The 18,500-nt window shown below is 48.2% G+C and overlaps 1 protein-coding gene across 1 annotated transcript in view; it reads right to left on the bottom strand.

Annotated features, from left to right (window-relative positions):
- Positions 1 to 3,728: 3,728 nt before the first annotated feature.
- The window catches only part of LOC144888665 (uncharacterized), a 39,046-nt gene continuing 24,274 nt past the window's right edge, over positions 3,729 to 18,500 (bottom strand). Inside the window, exon 5 of the mRNA XM_078767362.1 lies at positions 3,729 to 4,218. Within this exon, the coding sequence (XP_078623488.1) occupies positions 3,895 to 4,218 (324 nt within the window). The 3' untranslated portion in view covers positions 3,729 to 3,894. The remainder of the gene's footprint in view (positions 4,219 to 18,500) is intronic.

Raw genomic sequence — 18,500 nt, 5'->3', positions numbered from 1 at the left:
TTCACACCTTCCAGCTTCACGCCGTCTCCAAGATCCAACTCAACATTTCCTCCATCTGCAGCTCCCTCTGTGCACACCTTACATTTGAATGTAGCTGCCACACTGGTAAATGACCCTCTCAGACCACTACATTTTTGATGAACCCACTCAGCGCACATAGTACATTGAATGGAGTTCACTCCGACACCCTTCCTGCACACAGCACATGGCCACTTCCCAGTTCTTTCCACCTCACCACATGCTTTACCACTTGCCATCACCTTCGTCTTTCCGATATTCACCTTCAGACCTTTTGTCTCCATACATTCCTTCCACTTGTTCACCTTTTCCTTCAGTCCATCCATACTTTCCGCAATCAACACCAGATCATCTGCATACAACAACTCCCACGGTAAACCCTCCTTTACGTTCTGAGCCAGCACCTCCATCACAGCTACAAATAGTAGTGGACTTAGTACCGACCCCTGATGCACTCCCACCTTCACCTCAAACTCACCACTGTTCCCATCCTTCGTCCTTACATCTGTGCGCGCTCTTTTGTACATTGCCATCACTACTCTGATCAACCATTCCTCCACTCCTAACTTCCTCAATGCCCATGTCAATACTTTGCGTGGAACCCTATCGAATGCTTTCTCCAGATCAACAAACCCAAGAAACAACTTCTTCCTCTTCTCCATGTACTTCTCCTGCAACTGCCTCACAATGAAAAGCGCATCTGTCGTTCCTCTTCCTGGCATAAATCCAAACTGCATTTCGTCGATCTTCACTTTCTTCCTTATCCTCCTCTCCTACACCCTTTCCAATACCTTCATTCCATGCTCCAATAACTTTATCGCTCGGTACGAGCCACACTCCAGAGGGTCACCTTTCCCTTTGTATAGAGGGACGAGGGTACTCAGTTCCCAATCCACTGGAATGCAGCCTTCTTTCACCACCAGATTACAGATCTCTGTCATTCTCTTCACACCCCAACTTCCTGCTGCCTTCAACATATCTCCCACAACTCCCGTCGGCCCTCCCGCTTTTCCACTCTTCATTGCTTTTATCGCTTCCTCAACTTCCTTCTCAGTTATCTTCTCTGCCGGTCCTAAAACTGGGTTACTCTCTATGTTGCCAACCCATTCATTCTCTGTATTCAACAGCATTTCCATATATCTTTTCCATCTTCCTTTAATTCCATCTGGGTCGACAACGATTTGTCCCACTTCATCCTTCAAGCAACTCACCCCCATCACATCACACCTCTCTTTCGCTATGTGCTTTGCAATCCTGAATACTGCTTTCTGACCCTCTTCCGAATCCAAGCGTTCTCCGAACATTTTCCTGCATGCCTCCTGCGCCATTGCTACCTCTTTCTTTGCAGCCTTCCTGGCTGCCTTATAACTTTCATGCTCTGCTGTTTCTGCTCCCGTACCCTTCGCCTTCGCCTTCCCGTACCCTTGGGGGTGAACAAGCTGCACACAAACTGAAACACAGCGAGAAGAGGAAGGTGAAAGTGGGAATGAAACGGAAAAGTAACAAACCAACCAACAACTACAAGCTGAAAGAGAGGAGTAAGAGGGGGGCGGGGGAAAATCACAATAACCTGGTGAAAGGGGGTCATTTGGGGTATATGAGATCTTGAGTATGGATGGAGGATGACCTGAGGTATTGGTGAACAGCTGTTGTGAAGCCCTGGAGGGAAGAATGGGTCTGAACAAATAGGAAGTTGGTTCTACTGGTGAGAAAAAAAACAGGAACAAATGAGTGGAAGTGAGCGTGGATTGCTGGAGTGCACCAAGAAGAGGGATACTGGCAGACCGTGTGCACCCTGCAGAAAACTGGGATGGACAATGCCAAGTGAGTGCAGAGGATGCAAGACCAAAAAGGAGACGGTACAATCCAGAGACCACCAACCAGCCTGTGATGTGAGAGTAACAAGCCGAGACACTCGGGTACACCGCGGGATATCCCATTGATTTTGAGGGCCTTGTTTTCCAAAGCATCGAGGGTAAAGTGTGAGGCAGGTGCGCCAGCCCAAATGGAAGAGCAGCACTCTATCAAACTGCGAATGAAGGCCTCGTAGGTTGTCTGAAGTTCAGATTGGCGAAGGAAAGATCTTGCACGACGAAAGATTCTTGTCCGCAGCCAAAGTCAGCGGCTGGCTTTGGAAGCCATCTTGGAAATATGGTCTGCCCAAGAAAGATCATAGCCGATGGTGAGAACCAAACGTTTGAATGACTGAAGTTCTTCAAGTGATTTGCTTAGGAAGTATATGGGAGGATTTGCCAGACAGTCCTTTTGGAGAGACAGGGTGAGTGCAGGTACTTTGATGCAAGACATCATGGATCTTTAACATCCATCAATGCCAAGAGACAGGACACCCAGCTTAACATTTGTCTAAGAGATGGTGCACATTGTGATGCAAAGCCCTACCCTGTGAGGCACTGATCCAAAAGTACTTAGTCGGGTCGGGAATGAAACCCACACAAGACATCTCAAAGGTAGTTAGTGTACTACTTCTGCACCACCATGACTCCGGAACATTAAATATTCACACAACCTTCACACTTCACAGGTCTCGTTCAGAAAGAATTGTTTTTTTGTTTTTTTTTGTTTTTTTTTTGTATACAAGATCGAGGCTCGTGAAAGAGCGAACATTAATCACACAGAAAGACAAACAGACACACAAAACAAATAACATCGGGAGCGGTAGACAAGATGGGGAGAGAGGGGGAAGGACACAAACATAACATTTGAGAGCAGGGACCGAGAGACATGGAGACATCGAAAGAACTGTGGGAGGGAGAGGGCTTTGGGGGGAAGGCATGGGAAGGGGGGGGGGGTGGGATTAAACTCTGATCCCTCGGGTATGGCTATATGTAGGAATTTTCAAACCTGAGCAATTAAATATGGGAAGGTGGCAATTAGGTAATATGGGAGAGGAGGAAGAAGAGTGCATTATGGAAGAGGTTCCAATGTGAGCCCCTCCTCTCCCCTACCTTCACTAAAGGACTCCCCAATTTCAGTGCATGTAAGCTCAACAACGTTGTAGCGTCACTCCAAATAATTAATAAAAAACATCATACATATAAATCACATTTAACCTTGTTTGACCTGCACTTCCCCAGTTAACCATATCAGCACTTAACCTGGTCACAGCAGTGATGTACCTAACGTCTCTGTTTTGGTCAACAGATCGTTACAATTTGAGCTAAAAAAAATATTTAAAAATATCTACAATTAATTGCCTGTAGAAGAGCCTAAATCAGTTTGAAAAACCGTATTGTCCACCAAAGGTGCCATTTCGTGACAACAGCATTTGTTAAAACGAGTGCTCTATAAATCACAGGACTCGGCTGTACTTAGTATAAATGATCAAAAGGTTATGCGAGAGGTAGAATTTGCAACAATGAGGAAGGGTGCTTTAGACATTAATTAATTAATTAATTCATTACACTCTTGCCAGTTTGGTGCTGTGTCACTTCCGTGGATCCTTCGTCTCCAAAGCTTCCGATCCTGAGCCTCATATACGCGATCATAAATGGGTAGTTCAAATTTCACCTCGACAGAAACAAACTTGGAATTGGTCTACGGTACCTGTACACAACGGCCCATACATACCCCCCCCCCCCCAAAAGGTACTTTGGGATCTTCAAGCAAATGCTCACAGATGATGAGAGTACCTGATAAATGGGTGAACATTTTAAGCAATTTAAACCCCATATTATTCACTGAAAGTGAAAGAAATCTGGCAGAAATGCCATGGTTTTAATCTTCCATGAGCCTCGATCTTGTAGAGAAAAAGATAACCCCATTATCCAATGCATGCATCTAGTTAAAAGGAAAGACCATTATCCCAAGGGATGTATCTAGTTTCCAGACATCACGGTCATCTATTAGAATCGGGTTTCAGTCTACGTCGTCGCTGAAGGTGAAAACACAGATGTCTTCCGGGGCTTCAGTTATGGAGGCCGAGCTCAAATTCCTCGGAAAAATGCTCGTGATTGCAGGAGATTTAGATGGCACCAGGAGGTGAGAAGATGATGGATGTCGAAACATTGTGGAAAGTGGCAAGCTCCCCCTGCGCTTCCTGGCATATGAAGGAAGAACTGGAGAATGCTCAATACCATTTTGTGTCATCGCGGAAAGTGGCAGGGATTCGGAAGAAAGAGCACTTGATACAACATCCGCAAAGCGTCGAAATGATGCAACGCTGAAGGTGTGGGGTAGAAGCTGGGAAGAGGATGGGTTGGGGAAATAAAAGAGAAAATAAATTAAATAATGAACTGAATATGAAAGCATGTGTTGAACAAATCTGCTCATGCATTCATTCTATCATTCATTCATTTATACATTTTTTTTTTTTTTTTGTATACAAGATCGAGGCTCGTGAAAGAGCGAACATTAATCACACAGAAAGACAAACAGACACATAAAACAAATAACATCGGGAGCGGTAGACAAGATGGGGAGAGAGGGGGAGAGAGGGGGAAGGACACAAACACAACATTTGAGAGCAGGGACCGAGAGACATGGAGACATCGAGAGATCTGTGGGAGGGAGAGGGCTTTGGGGGGGGAGGCATGTGAAGGGGGGGGGGGGGTGGGTGGGAGAGGTATAAACATATGGACACTGCCAGGATTTCCAGGAAAGAAGTTGGAATTTCAAACAAGGTGGATCTGGGGTGAATTAGTGGGGGTAGAAAAGATCAAGGTTTTGGATGGGGGAAGATAAGAGATGGTGGTGAACAGCTGTTTTAAAGACCTGGAGGGAGGAGAGGGATTGAAGGGAGTGTGGGAGTTTGTTCCACAGGCGGGAGAAAAGAGGAATGAAAGAGTGAAGGTGAGCGCTTAGCTGTGAGTTTCCATCATTACCTCCGCCACCAAAGGTGGATGGAGGTTATGTTTTCACCCCTGTCTGTCTGCCTGTTTGTGAACAAGATATCTCAAAAAGTTGCGGAAGGATTCGGACAAAATTTGGCAGAGAGATAGCATGTGTGACAAGAACAAAATGATTAGATTTTGGTTAAGATCCGGATTCGGCTACTATAATTATTAAAGTGATTTTTCACCATTGGGAGATAGGGCCAAAAACGATACATAGCAGGATGTCTCAAAACGTTGTGGACGGATTTGGACGAAACTTGGTGGATCGATTGGGTGTGTGACAAGGACAAATATATTCGGTTTGGTGAAGATCTGAATATGGATTCGGATTTGAGAATTATTTAAATTTTAAGTGATTCTTCACCATTGAGAGACCGGGTGCAAAAGCGATATATAACATGATATTTACTCCCGCCAGGGAGTAATGCATTCGATCGTGTCCGTCCGTGTGTGTGTTCGTGTGATCGTGAACAAGATATCTGGAAAAGTTCTGAACGGATTTGGATGAAAGTTGGTGGGATGATTGCGCTTGGGATAAGGAAGAATTGATTAGTTTTTGGTGAAGCTGTGGTGAACCTCTCCGGCCTTGCACCCCCAGCTCTCTCTGTGCTCTGTCCCCCAAATATTCCTACAGGTCGCACAAGATCTGCCAGCAACCCTCTGATGGTTAAACTGCCGAAATCTCGGCTCTCTGCTCACCTTCACTCTTTCATTCCTCTTTACTCCCGCCTCTGGAACAAACTCCCTCACTCCCTTCAATCCCACTCCTCCCTCCAGGTCTTTAAAACAGCTGTTCATCACCATCTCTTATCTTCCCCCATCCAAAACCTTGATCTTTTCTACCCCCGCTAATTCACCCCAGATCCACCTTGTTTGAAATTCCAACTTCTTTCCTGGAAGTCCTGGCCGTGTCCATATGTTTTATACCTCTCCCACCCCCCCCCCTTCTCATGCCCCCCCCCCCCCAAAGCCCTCACCCTCTCTCAGATCTCTCGATGTCTCCATGTCTCTCGGTCCCTGCTCTCAAATGTTGTGTTTGTGTCCTTCCCCCTCTCTCCCCATCTTGTCTACCGCTCCCGATGTTATATGTTTTTGTGTCGGTTTGTCTTTCTGTGTGATTAATGTTCGCTCTTTCACGAGCCTCGATCTTGTATACCAAAAAAAAAAAAAAAGCTCAGGATATTATTCCGGATCCAGGAATTTTTTGAAGGATTTTTTACCATTGGAAGATAGGGCTCAGCAGCGGCCACCCACGGCGGGAGTATGCGCTCTACTGAGTGGCGTTCTAGTTTAAAATGTTATGGACGAGTTATGAATAAACTTGGTGGATGAGTTGGTTCGGTGACACGAATAAGCCAATTAGATTTTGGTTCAGGTCCGAATCCAGATCCGGCCTATCAGTGGGATAGACACCGTAAACTGTTCACCAGGCAGAGGTACGGTATGCTCTCTACTGAGTGCCGTTCTAGTTCCTTGTCATGCAGCTATGCCACAGTTACAACTAGTAGCCGGATCCAAATCCGGATCTTCACAAAATCAAATCATTTCGTCCGTGTCCCTACCTCTCTGCCAAATGTCGTCCGAATTCATCCACAACTTTTTGTGATATCTTGTTCACAAACCAACAAACAAATGAAAAATCACTAATAGAGTGACACTTGGTAAAACAGGACAAAGTAGAATGGCACTCTGTAGAGCATCCTTTCGACCTCAAAAATAATTAGTGGTTGAATTCAGTGACCTCACATGCAAATCGTCTTTAAAGTTTAAGTTAATCAGATGAAAATTGACAATTTTAGAAATTTGGCCTGTGTTGCCCTTTTGGCCTATATAGACCTCAAAAATAGTAGGTGGTTGAATTCAGTTAGCCGACATGTAAATCCTTTTCAAATTTCAAGTCAATCGGATGAAAATTGAGGATATTAGAAATTCGAAAAAAGTAGTTGACCTTTGGCCTATCTTGACCTTTTGACCTCAAAAATATATAGGATTTTGTCAGACCACAAACTCTACCATTTGGTGAAGTTTCGTGAATATCGGTTTAAAATTATGACCTGTAGTCAAGTATAAATTATAACACAACACGTTTGTGAGAGCCATAACTTTCAGGACCACGTTTTACATTTTTACCTCCGCCACCAAAGGTGGATGGAGGGTACACTGTGTTCAAAAAGTATCCGACCTTTATTTTTCGTGCGTAAAAAAAAAGAAGCTAGGGAGGCGTTGATTGGTGCATGTATGTAGGCGATCCTAATGCACACGCGTGAATTTTTTCCCACTTGCAGAAGCTGTCATTCGACGGCAGACCGCCGATGAGTGAGGACATGTAAGTGAGTGCCGTCGGATTTTCGTTTTTGACAAAATGACGGAAAAACTTGACCAACGCTACTGCATCAAATTTTGTGTAAAGCTTGGCGATTCCCAAGTGGAAACGATCCGCAAGATTCATCACCGTTCATTCCATTATGAAGGAGGATTTGGGCTTCAGGAGAATCTCAGCGAAGTTCGTACCAAAGCTGCTAACGATTGAGCAGAAGCAACTCCATTTGGAGATCGCACAGGACATGCTGGAGACTGTGAACAGCGATCCCAGCTTCCTCAACACAGTGATCACTGGCGATGAGTCCTGGGTTTATGGGTACGACCCAGAAACCAAGTTGCAGTCATCACAATGGAAGCATCCAACATCCCCGAGGCCAAAAAACACAAAATTTGATGCAGTAGCGTTGTTCAAGTTTTTCCGTCATTTTGTCAAAAACGAAAATCCGACGGCGCTCACTTACATGTCCTCACTCATCGGCGGTCTGCCGTCGAATGACAGCTTCTGCAGGTGGGAAAAAATTCACGCGTGTGCATTAGGATCGCCTACATACGTGCACCAATCAACGCCTCCCTAGCTTCTTGTTTTTTACGCACGAAAAATAAAGGTCGGATACTTTTTGAACACACTACGTATGTTCAATTCTGTGATACCTGCCGATTAAGGGGCTGCCGGCTGCGTAAATCCCCTATCTTATCTAATTGTTTTGTGTATCTTTGAACATACAAGGTTATGCATTCTGTAATACGGAGATCGTCCATAGGCCAAAGGGATGGAGGGGTTATAATTGTTGGACCGATATTGCGTAATGATGTAATTACATGTCGATCACATCCAGATGTCTCGTGTGCTGTACGAGCCCAAATAGTGACGGCCAGGATCATGTGTGAAGTTAATTTTTTAACTTCCTTGCCTTCCTTTCTTTTCCTTTCAACATCTTGGATTGGAATCCCCACTTTCCTATTATTTTCACCCTCTATTTTTTATAATGTGTGCGGCAATCGAAGGATAATTGTAATCAGTGATCTTCCGGTTACTTATTACATAAATATATAGGACGAAAATAAAATTCCACTCAAGAAAAATTACTTAATTGCTTTGAATACTTTATTTTTATGCCTCTGCCGACGACTAAGTCGCCAGAGACATCATGTTTTCAGGTCGTCCTTCCGGCTGTCCGTCCGTCTCCGTCCGTGATAGGTTTTCGTTACCGCAATAACTTGAGAAGGGCTGCACGGATCTTCGTCAAACTTGGTGCATGTATGTATAATGAGGTAAAGATTAACTGATTAGATTTTGGGGTCACAAGATCAAAGGCCAAAGGTCAGAGGTCATGTTAGGTAAAATTCCTGTTCCCATGATAACTTGTAAACCAATGATGGGATTCTGACCAAATTTGGTGCAAGTATGTATTGTTGCGAATATGGAATTTGGCCTCCATATCCGCTTGTAAATATTCCCCTATTTTCTCCGATACTCCCCAACTCTCCCTTACCCCATTCCCTAGTCCCATTGTCTGTAAACAACACCCATTAGAGCCGATCTTCCCCTTCATCCCCCCATTAAATGTCGTGCCCAGGTCCCCCGCACCACACGTAGACAATTATAGGACATCTTGCTAGTTATTCTTAATCTATGTCAGTTAAGGACTTGTTTCCATTAATTATGACTCTTCGTTGCACCAGAATGTGATTATATGGCACCTGTTAGGAAGTTTAGGACCTCCCCATACCTCTCCGCATCTCTTCCCCATGAAGAAGCGCCAACTACAACAACAACAACAAAAGAGGGGGGCGGCGCGGTGACGGCATGGGGAGTGGGCGTCCTCCTTCCGGCTCGGTTAGCCACCATTGACCACGCGCTCCACGGGGTTACCACGAAGGGGCTCCCTGTCGGCCCCTCGTCAAGGGCGGAGCCGGTAACCCCCGCACCCAATGAGAAGCCATGGGCCGATGCCATCTGGGGCGGCGCTAACGAGCCGAGGGCGTGTCACTCCCCGCCGGATATACGCGGCCCCGCGCCGGACGTGACGTCAGATGCGCCCCGAGCTTGGAAGGAAAAGACGCCACCCTCCCGAGCGCTGAGCGACCTCCCCAGCTTGAGACCAAAGTCGCGACCCACAAGCGCTGTGATACCTTCACGCATCTCTGGACACCACCGTACGTGATTCTGTCCCTGAGCCAGGTGCACCTGAGCCATCGCGACCTGCCTCCCCTTTTCATCAACCCCCGTGTGAGTCAGCATTTTGTCCCGTGTGTCTGTCGTCTGTCCGGGGATAATATAAGAGTGTGTCTAAGTGCCTGTCTTCCTGTAATATACCTCTAGCCCCTGTAATCTAACCTTTTTCCGTACGAATATACTTGAGAATCGAAACCCTGGTGTCGTATTGTGTCATTATAACCCAGCCGGGTGTCTTCTCTTTCCTATTGAGCCAGCATAGCGCGGCTCGTCAACGTCGAGTATAGTCGGGTAATTTGTGGTAATTTGTGCGGACACGACGGCCATTCCGCTCGGCCCACTTTAACATCAAAGTCGTGTCTGTAACAATTGGTGTCAGGAGTGGGATTCGAGGCCCGACCAAATTTTGGAAAAAAAAAAAAAAAAACGAATAGAGGAAAAAAAAAAATTTGGTCAAAATTTGGAGCGGCCGAAATTTGTTTTGTTTTACGAAACTCGAATTTTGCAAGTCGCGCTATGGCGGATCAAGACGGCTGGGGTCCGGTAGGGGAGAGTGAAGCAGGGTCGGTCCAGGACCAAATTGAGGGACGTGAGGAGAGCGAAGCAGCGAGGGTAGCAGACGCGCAAAATGGCGCCTCGCTGGTCACCGCGCCCGTGACCGTGGCAGCGCCCCTGGTGGATCCGAACCTTTTTATGTTGCAAATGAGGGCCCTTATGGAACGAATAGAGGGCCAAATGGGGGTAATGGGGAACCGGATGGATGCTCAGGGTGAGCGATTAGAGGGCCAAATGGGGGTAATGAGGGACGAAGCGAGGGGTACTGGTGAGGGGTTAGACAAGAAATTTGGGAAGTTAGACAATAATTTTGAGGAGTTAGACAAGAAATTTGGGAAGTTAGACAATAATTTTGAGGGGTTAGACAACGGGATAAAAGAGGTGAGAAATGGGTTAATGGGGGTAGAAAACAGAATGGCCGCTCAAGAGAATCAAATGGAAGGGATGCAAAAAGGGTTAGAGGGGTTAGAAAACAGTATGGAAGGCAAATTGAGGGACATGAGGGACCAAGCGGAAAGGGAAGTTAAACAAATGGAGCAGCAGATAGAGGGGGTCAGAATGGGGGTAGAAACCAAACTGGATGCTCACAGGGAGGAAATGGAGCAGATGAGGGTGGCATCTGGGCAGGAGATGCAAGTGATGGGAGAGGAGATCAGAAGAGGAGTGAGTGAGGAGGTCGGAGGAGTGCGCGAGGAGGTGAGGCACTGTGAGGAGCACATGGAAAAGGAGGTGAGAAAGGGGACTGTAAAGTTACAAGGGGGCATAGAGGACCTGACGCAGGAGGTGGAACAGCTGACGGAGGGACAAAAAGGACTAACGGAGCAGGTTCAAAGGAACACTGCAGTATTAGGAGGTTTAAAAGCGACACAAAACGACATAAAAAACGACTTAATAGCGACAAAGAGGGAATGTCAGATAGTACGTGAGGGACTGACAACGAGGTTGGACGAGGTGGTAGAGGTAATGGAGACGAAGGACCGGCAGGTGAGGACGCACCTGGAAACGGTCAAGGTAGCCTTAGAGGATGAGCTTGAGGAGACGTACCGGGGAATAAAAGAGGTGAGGCACAAATTAGAAGAAGTGGAAGAAGGGGTGAGCGAAATTAAGAAGCGACGGAGAGGGGATAACAAGGAGATAAAAGAGGAGATAAAAGAATTGGTCCAAAGTCTGTGTTTGGATCGTGATGGGCTCATTAACCGGATGAGGGATTCGCAGGTGATGGAGGAGAAGCGAAGAGGAAGAGGACCCGGTGTAAGTGGTGACCAATATGGTCGTGCGTATGATGCGCCAGGGGATTTAAGAAGCTTGGGGATTGGTTTGGATCCGGGTGTTCGTGAGAGGCCGTTGGTGAAGTGTGCGACAGGTCTGGTGTGCGAAAATGGAGGTGTGCAAGAAAGTCCGACTCTGGGGTGTGTGAGGAAAAAGTGCGTGCCAAGGAGTGAGTGTGCTGGCGAGAGTGAGTCGGTCGTAGCGCGTGTGCGAGGGAGCACATGGAAGCGTGGTGTGGTGAGTGTTACAGAGGGTGTGACGGGAGAGTGTGCGCAGGAGTGTGCGCGAGAAAGGTGTGTGACAGACAGGTGCATGAGGAAAGAGTGCGCTGTCAGAAGTAAGGAAGAGTGTCCACCTGTGGTGAGTGTTACAGAGGGTGTAACGGGAGAGTGTGCGCGAGAAAGGTGTGTGACGGACAGGTGCATGGGGAAAGAGTGTGCTGTCAAGAGTAAGGGTGAGTGCGCTGTCAGGAATGGAGGTGAAAGTAGTGAGAGTGACATGGAGCGTGAGCTGGTTGTGACAGGTGAGCGAGGATGTACACCTGGGATGGAAGGATGTACACCTGGAATGGTAGAGCGTGAGTGGGAATGCACGCTGGAGTTGGTGGTGAGGCACGTGGTTGGGTGTGCGAATGAGAGCACACCTGTGATTGTCACAGAGGAGGTGACCGAGGAGGGGGCGCGAAGAGGTGTATTGGTGAGGTGTGCGAGCGACGAATGTGTGCCAAAGTGTTCGGTGGTCAGGTGTGTGACCAAGGCTGTGAGTGGAATGAGTGTACCTGGGTGTGTAAGGAAAGGTACGAGGAGCATGGGCACGGCTGGATGTGTGAGCAAGGAACGGGCTGCGGGGTGTAAGCGTCCAGGTGAAGCATCGACGTTAGACGGGGTAGAGTTTAGAACGACTTATAGCCGAATCGGGCCCTCGGTGCGTGCCGGGCCTCGCTTTGAACGGCCGCGTCCAGGCTCCACTAGGCGGAGCTGGCAGCCCGATAGAAAGGGTCGTCATGGCGACCACTTTTTGGTGAGACGTGCCGGCAGGTCGAGATCGGGGCATTGGATGGCTCCACGCCGAGGTGGTGCGTGGGATCTCGGCACGGGTAAGCCCCCGTCCCTGCACCGAGTGCCGGACGCATCCAGCCGCTGGCACAAAACAACCAGCATCCATTGCTTGGCTTTACGAAGCCAGGCTTTGGACAGGAATTGGCGCACCGAGAGGCAGTAGTGAGTAGACTGGGTGATGAGGTTAGTGTTTTGGACCCAAAATTAGAGAAAAACAAAATTTGATGATTGGCAAGGGATTGGCAGTAGTGATTGGCAGATGATGGGTAGTGATTGGCAAATTTTCGATTTGTTGGAATTTGATGTGCAAAATTGGTAGTGAGAGACCCCCGATGTGGTGGGATGGCAAATCCACCATCCTTCCCATGGGGGGGCAAAGGAGCAATAGATTATGGGGTGTATGGCAGTGAAAACTAGCCCGGGTGGGTTAGGATATTGTGTGTAGGGATCTAGCGAAGATGACAGTAGGTAACGTTAAGGTTAGTTAGTGACTGATACCTGTAGTGGGGACGCAGGTAGATTAGTGTGGATTATAATGACGAGGGAGCGCAATAGTTAAAGGGACGACTGGGAAGCGCAAGTTTCAGAAGGGAGTAGTTAGCTGAGATGATGCTGTGTGTGTGAGGATTGAACAGGTGTGATTGCACAGGTGTGCAACTGGACAGGTGTGTGGAGCAGTGTATGAGTAGTGAGTGTTGTGGATCAGCGCGAATGCGCTTGGGGAGAGAAGGGTGCCGGTGGCACCAGGTGTGAGAGCACAGGTGTGCAAGTACAGGTGTGTGGAGAAAGTTGGAGTAAGTGGTACGGAGTGGTGTGCATGGTGCGAAGGTGTGGATGGGGGAAGAGTGGACCCCCATCACGGATACCCGGGGCGGGTAGTGTAAGTGTTAGGTAGAGGGTGCAGGTAAATTGTGGTTGGATATTGGCATCTGTGGTGCGGTTGCAGAATGGTGTTGTGAATGGGTGCATTAGTGTTGTGGAAATGGCTGGGCGTGTAGCCTGTTAGTGTGTGTAGTTGGTTGAGCACTCCACCACTGTGAGGATGTCGGCCAGGTGAGGCCGCAGGTGGGCTCTGGGAGCCGGTAGAGTTGTGGATGGGGCCCGAGGATCCGGAGGACGGACCCGGGTAGCCCAGTGCCAGAGAGGGCACCGAGTGGGGAGAGTGCCAGAGGGCCTTCCCCAGGTAGTTAGGTTAGGGCAAGGAGCAGGTAAGCTCGGAGGCAACTGCAGTGGTGGAGGTGTGCAGGTGGGTAGACCCACTGGGAGAGGTACACGCCACAGCCCAGAAATTGTGCGAGGGCACCGGGAGATGAATCGGGGGAGTGAGACCCCAAATTGAAGCGCACCACAGTTTGGCCAATGGGAATTGGTTTTTAGAACCCATAGTGTAAGGGGGCCAATGGTTTGGCCGGAGAAAGACCCCGGGTAGTGTAAAGTTGTTAAAGTCATTTAGGAGATAGTTAGGATTGATGAACCTGTCGCACCATACGCAGCCACTTACCTGTGGTGATGATGATGACTCCACACCTGTGTTTTCTTTGTTTTGTTGCAGGAGATGAATCGCTGTGTGGACTTGTGAGACGCATCACGACGTGGATGAGACATTGGGGTGATTCCATCTCTCCCTCCCTAGGAGGGACTGATGATGAATTGGTAATGGCAAATTATGATGTTGAGTTGGAGATGGCAAATTTTGATGAGAGTTGAAAATGGCAAATTTGATTGGTTAGGAGGGAGAGAAGACGAATTTGGTTTATGGGAGGAACGGGGAAGACAGTAGGGATGTTTGTTGATTTGTAAAGTAGATGTTTATGGGTAGTGTTGTGTTTTGTGGATACAGTAAGGGGTAAGGGAGGGGCCATGTAGGTTACCTGGTGGGGGGGGGGGCGTACGATAGGAACGTACCTGTCTCACCTGGTTCCCATGTGCCCCCAGTGTGCATTACCTTATATTGCGTGCACTTTTGCGCCCTTACCACCTTACTCACTTGTTTCTTCTTTTGTCTCCCACCTCCGAGGATCTGGCTTTGGGGTAGAGAGAGAGGAGAGAGAGGTGCTGGCGACGCAGTTGTGGGCCTGCACTTTCGCTGTTCGCTGCCTGGATCGGTACACCATATGGACCGCAATGTTTGTGGCCACCCACAATGGACCGCAGTTCGTTTGCGGCCAAGCACCACCCGGGGATGGACCTATGGGTCAACGTGGCACCTATGCCATACAGGTGAACCACTTTTAGTTAAACACCAAGTGCACCACAAGAAGAGCAAGAGACACCTGCAGGGTTAGGGGTTGTCGAATTTATTTTTATTCCAATGAACAATGGTGACTGCACCGATTGGTGGTGGGGTGGTGCTTTTGATGCTGGGAAAGGGTGCTCTGCACGTTATTAAAGGGCCGTCGGCCACAGAGCACTCGTGGGTTGGTGTATCGATGTTGGCAAGCGCGCTCTCTCTATGCATAACATCTGCATGTGTTCCTCCAAAAACAGGTCCTGGATCGTAGTGTAAATAGCAGCGTAGTCTTGTAAATAATGCTCCCTACCGGCTGTATGTTTAGTTTGAGAATTCTTTCCGGATTCGGTTATCCTGTGGGTGTGTTTCTGTGAGGAGAAGGGTGCAACGTCGCAGGGGGACATATTTACTCATTTGTGAATATCTGTAAAACTGTCGCACTCAGGGTAGAGTTAATAGTAGAGGGAACTACATTGCGTGCCACACTAAAGTAGGTAAAAATTTATCGGGTCGGGACGCCCCGAGGGTAGAGAAGGGTGCAATGTTGCGAATATGGAATTTGGCCTCCATATCCGCTTGTAAATATTCCCCTATTTTCTCCGATACTCCCCAACTCTCCCTTACCCCATTCCCTAGTCCCATTGTCTGTAAACAACACCCATTAGAGCCGATCTTCCCCTTCATCCCCCCATTAAATGTCGTGCCCAGGTCCCCCGCACCACACGTAGACAATTATAGGACATCTTGCTAGTTATTCTTAATCTATGTCAGTTAAGGACTTGTTTCCATTAATTATGACTCTTCGTTGCACCAGAATGTGATTATATGGCACCTGTTAGGAAGTTTAGGACCTCCCCATACCTCTCCGCATCTCTTCCCCATGAAGAAGCGCCAACTACAACAACAACAACAAAAGAGGGGGGCGGCGCGGTGACGGCATGGGGAGTGGGCGTCCTCCTTCCGGCTCGGTTAGCCACCATTGACCACGCGCTCCACGGGGTTACCACGAAGGGGCTCCCTGTCGGCCCCTCGTCAAGGGCGGAGCCGGTAACCCCCGCACCCAATGAGAAGCCATGGGCCGATGCCATCTGGGGCGGCGCTAACGAGCCGAGGGCGTGTCACTCCCCGCCGGATATACGCGGCCCCGCGCCGGACGTGACGTCAGATGCGCCCCGAGCTTGGAAGGAAAAGACGCCACCCTCCCGAGCGCTGAGCGACCTCCCCAGCTTGAGACCAAAGTCGCGACCCACAAGCGCTGTGATACCTTCACGCATCTCTGGACACCACCGTACGTGATTCTGTCCCTGAGCCAGGTGCACCTGAGCCATCGCGACCTGCCTCCCCTTTTCATCAACCCCCGTGTGAGTCAGCATTTTGTCCCGTGTGTCTGTCGTCTGTCCGGGGATAATATAAGAGTGTGTCTAAGTGCCTGTCTTCCTGTAATATACCTCTAGCCCCTGTAATCTAACCTTTTTCCGTACGAATATACTTGAGAATCGAAACCCTGGTGTCGTATTGTGTCATTATAACCCAGCCGGGTGTCTTCTCTTTCCTATTGAGCCAGCATAGCGCGGCTCGTCAACGTCGAGTATAGTCGGGTAATTTGTGGTAATTTGTGCGGACACGACGGCCATTCCGCTCGGCCCACTTTAACATCAAAGTCGTGTCTGTAACAGTATTATGATGTAAATGGTGTATGTATTATGACATGTATTAAGATGTATTATGATGTATTTGCTTTTGGGGTCAAGAGGTCAAATATCATGTTAAGTTACAATTATTTCGTTACTGCGATAACTTAAGAATGGCTGAAGTGATCCAAGTAAAACTTGGTGCAGGTATGTATAATGAGTTAAAGATGAACTGATTCGATTTTGGGGTCATGGAATCAAAGGCTAAAGGTCAGAGGTCATGTTAAGTAAAATTATGTTGCCGCTCCAACTCATGAACCAGTGATGGGATTTTGAACAAACTTGGTATGGGTAAATATGATGCAAAGATAAACTGATTAGATTTTGGAGTCAAGAGGTCAAAGGTCTGTACACAAAAAAAGGTCAAAGGTCATGTTAAGTAAAATTTATGTTGCCATGCCAACTTGGGAACAAATGATGGGATTTTGAACAAATTTGGTACAAGTATATATTATGATGCAAAAATGAACTGATTATATTTTGGCATCAAAGGTGAGGATTGAGGTGATTTTGGTGAGGTCAGAGGTCATATCAGGTAAAAATGTGATACTTCACACCAGCTGAATGGATTTAAATAAAACTTGGTACAAATCTTATGATAATAGAGCAAACGTATATGGTTATGTCGTTATGTATGTGACCAAAACGTCTTCTTCTTCTTCAAATAAAATTATTAACACCCTCTTAATTGCGTTTAGACGACTGAGACCCATCAGACCTTTGACAACCCTTTAATTCCCCCAAGATCCTTAATACCACCAAGACTTAAAAATTCAATCTCTTACAGTTCTTCCTCCCTACAATCTCTAAACGCACCTTCATTCCACCCCTCCTCTATCGTTTTCAAACGGATCTCTGACTTGAAAATCACAATAAACCCAGTTTGTAATAAATACTCGTTTTTCATTAATTGTACACTTTCTAAACTCCCCCCTCACACCTCCCCTCCTAAACTCCCCCCTCACACCTCCCCTCCTAAACTCGCCCCTCACCCCTCCAATCATAAACTTCCCCTCACCCCTCCCCTCCTAAACTCCCCCCTCACACTTCCCCTCCTAAACTCCCCCCTCACACTTCCCCTCCTAAACTTTCCCCTTCACACTTCCCCTCCTAAACTCGCCCCTCACCCCTCCAATCATAAACTTCCCCTCACCCCTCCCCTCCTAAACTCCCCCTCACCTTCTAAACTCCCCCAATACTTCTCCCCTCCAAAACTCCCCCCTCACTTCTCCCCTCCAAAACTCCCCACTCACTTCTCCCCTCCAAAACTCCCCCCTCACCTCTCCCCTCCAAAACTCCCCCCTCACTTCTCCCTCACCCCTCCTGTTCAAAACCCCTCCCTCACCCCTCCCCTTCAAAACTCCCTCCTCACCCCTCCCCTTCAAAACTCCCCCCCTCACCCCTCCCCATCAAAACTCCTCCTCACTCCTCCCTTTCAATTCTCCCTCCTCACCCCTCCCCTCCTAAACTACCCCCACTCCTCCCCTACTAAACTCCCCCCCACCCCTCCCCTCCTAAACTCCCCCACTCCTCTCCTCTGAAACTCCCCCTCACCCCTTCCCTCCTAAACTCCCCCCCTCCCGCCCCTTCCCTCCTAAACTCTCCCCTCGCTCCTCCCCTTAAAATCTCCCCACTCACACCTCCCCTTCAAAACTCCCACCCCCGAACCCCTCCCCTTCAAATCTCCCCCCCTACCATCGTTCTCCAATTCTCCCCCGACCCCCCTACTCCTCAAAGTTACCTCCTCCCCACTGGCGACTTCAACAGTCATCATGCCAGCTGGCTGGGTGTGGGTTCCTCTCTCACCAGTCATGGCTCTTCAGCAAAGGACTTCTGTGACTCACTGGGACTGACACAATCTGTCAATTTCCCGACCCGGATCTCAGTCAACGGAACATCTTCTCTTCTGGACTTGGTTATGACTAACTTCCCTGAAAATGCCTGCTGCTCTTCTTCTGCTCCAATCGGTTCTTCTGATCATTTGCTTGTTAAAGTGACATCTCTCTGGCAATTCTCAGAGAGCCTCCTCAGCGTCGACGAGTCTGGCATTTCACTCAGGCCGACTGGCACGGGCTGCAAGCAGCCATCAATCATCTGGACTGGTCTCCCATCTCTACTGCCTCTGACATCAATTCTTCCTGGGAATTCTTCCAAAGTAAACTGCTCTCTCTCATGCACAGATTTATCCCATCTCGTCTTCAGTTGTCTTACCCTTCATCCCATTCATGGTACACTGAATCTTGTGGTGAGGCAGTTGCGCTGAAACAACTTGCCTTTGCCTCTTGGAAGGCTAATCCAACTGAGGGCAATCTCAGTTCCTTTCACCAA

Source organism: Myxine glutinosa, chromosome 13, assembly GCF_964187855.1.
Source record: "Myxine glutinosa chromosome 13, kmMyxGlut1.1, whole genome shotgun sequence".
NCBI classification, from domain to species: domain Eukaryota; kingdom Metazoa; phylum Chordata; class Myxini; order Myxiniformes; family Myxinidae; genus Myxine; species Myxine glutinosa.
This window is presented reverse-complemented; position numbering and strand designations above follow the sequence as displayed.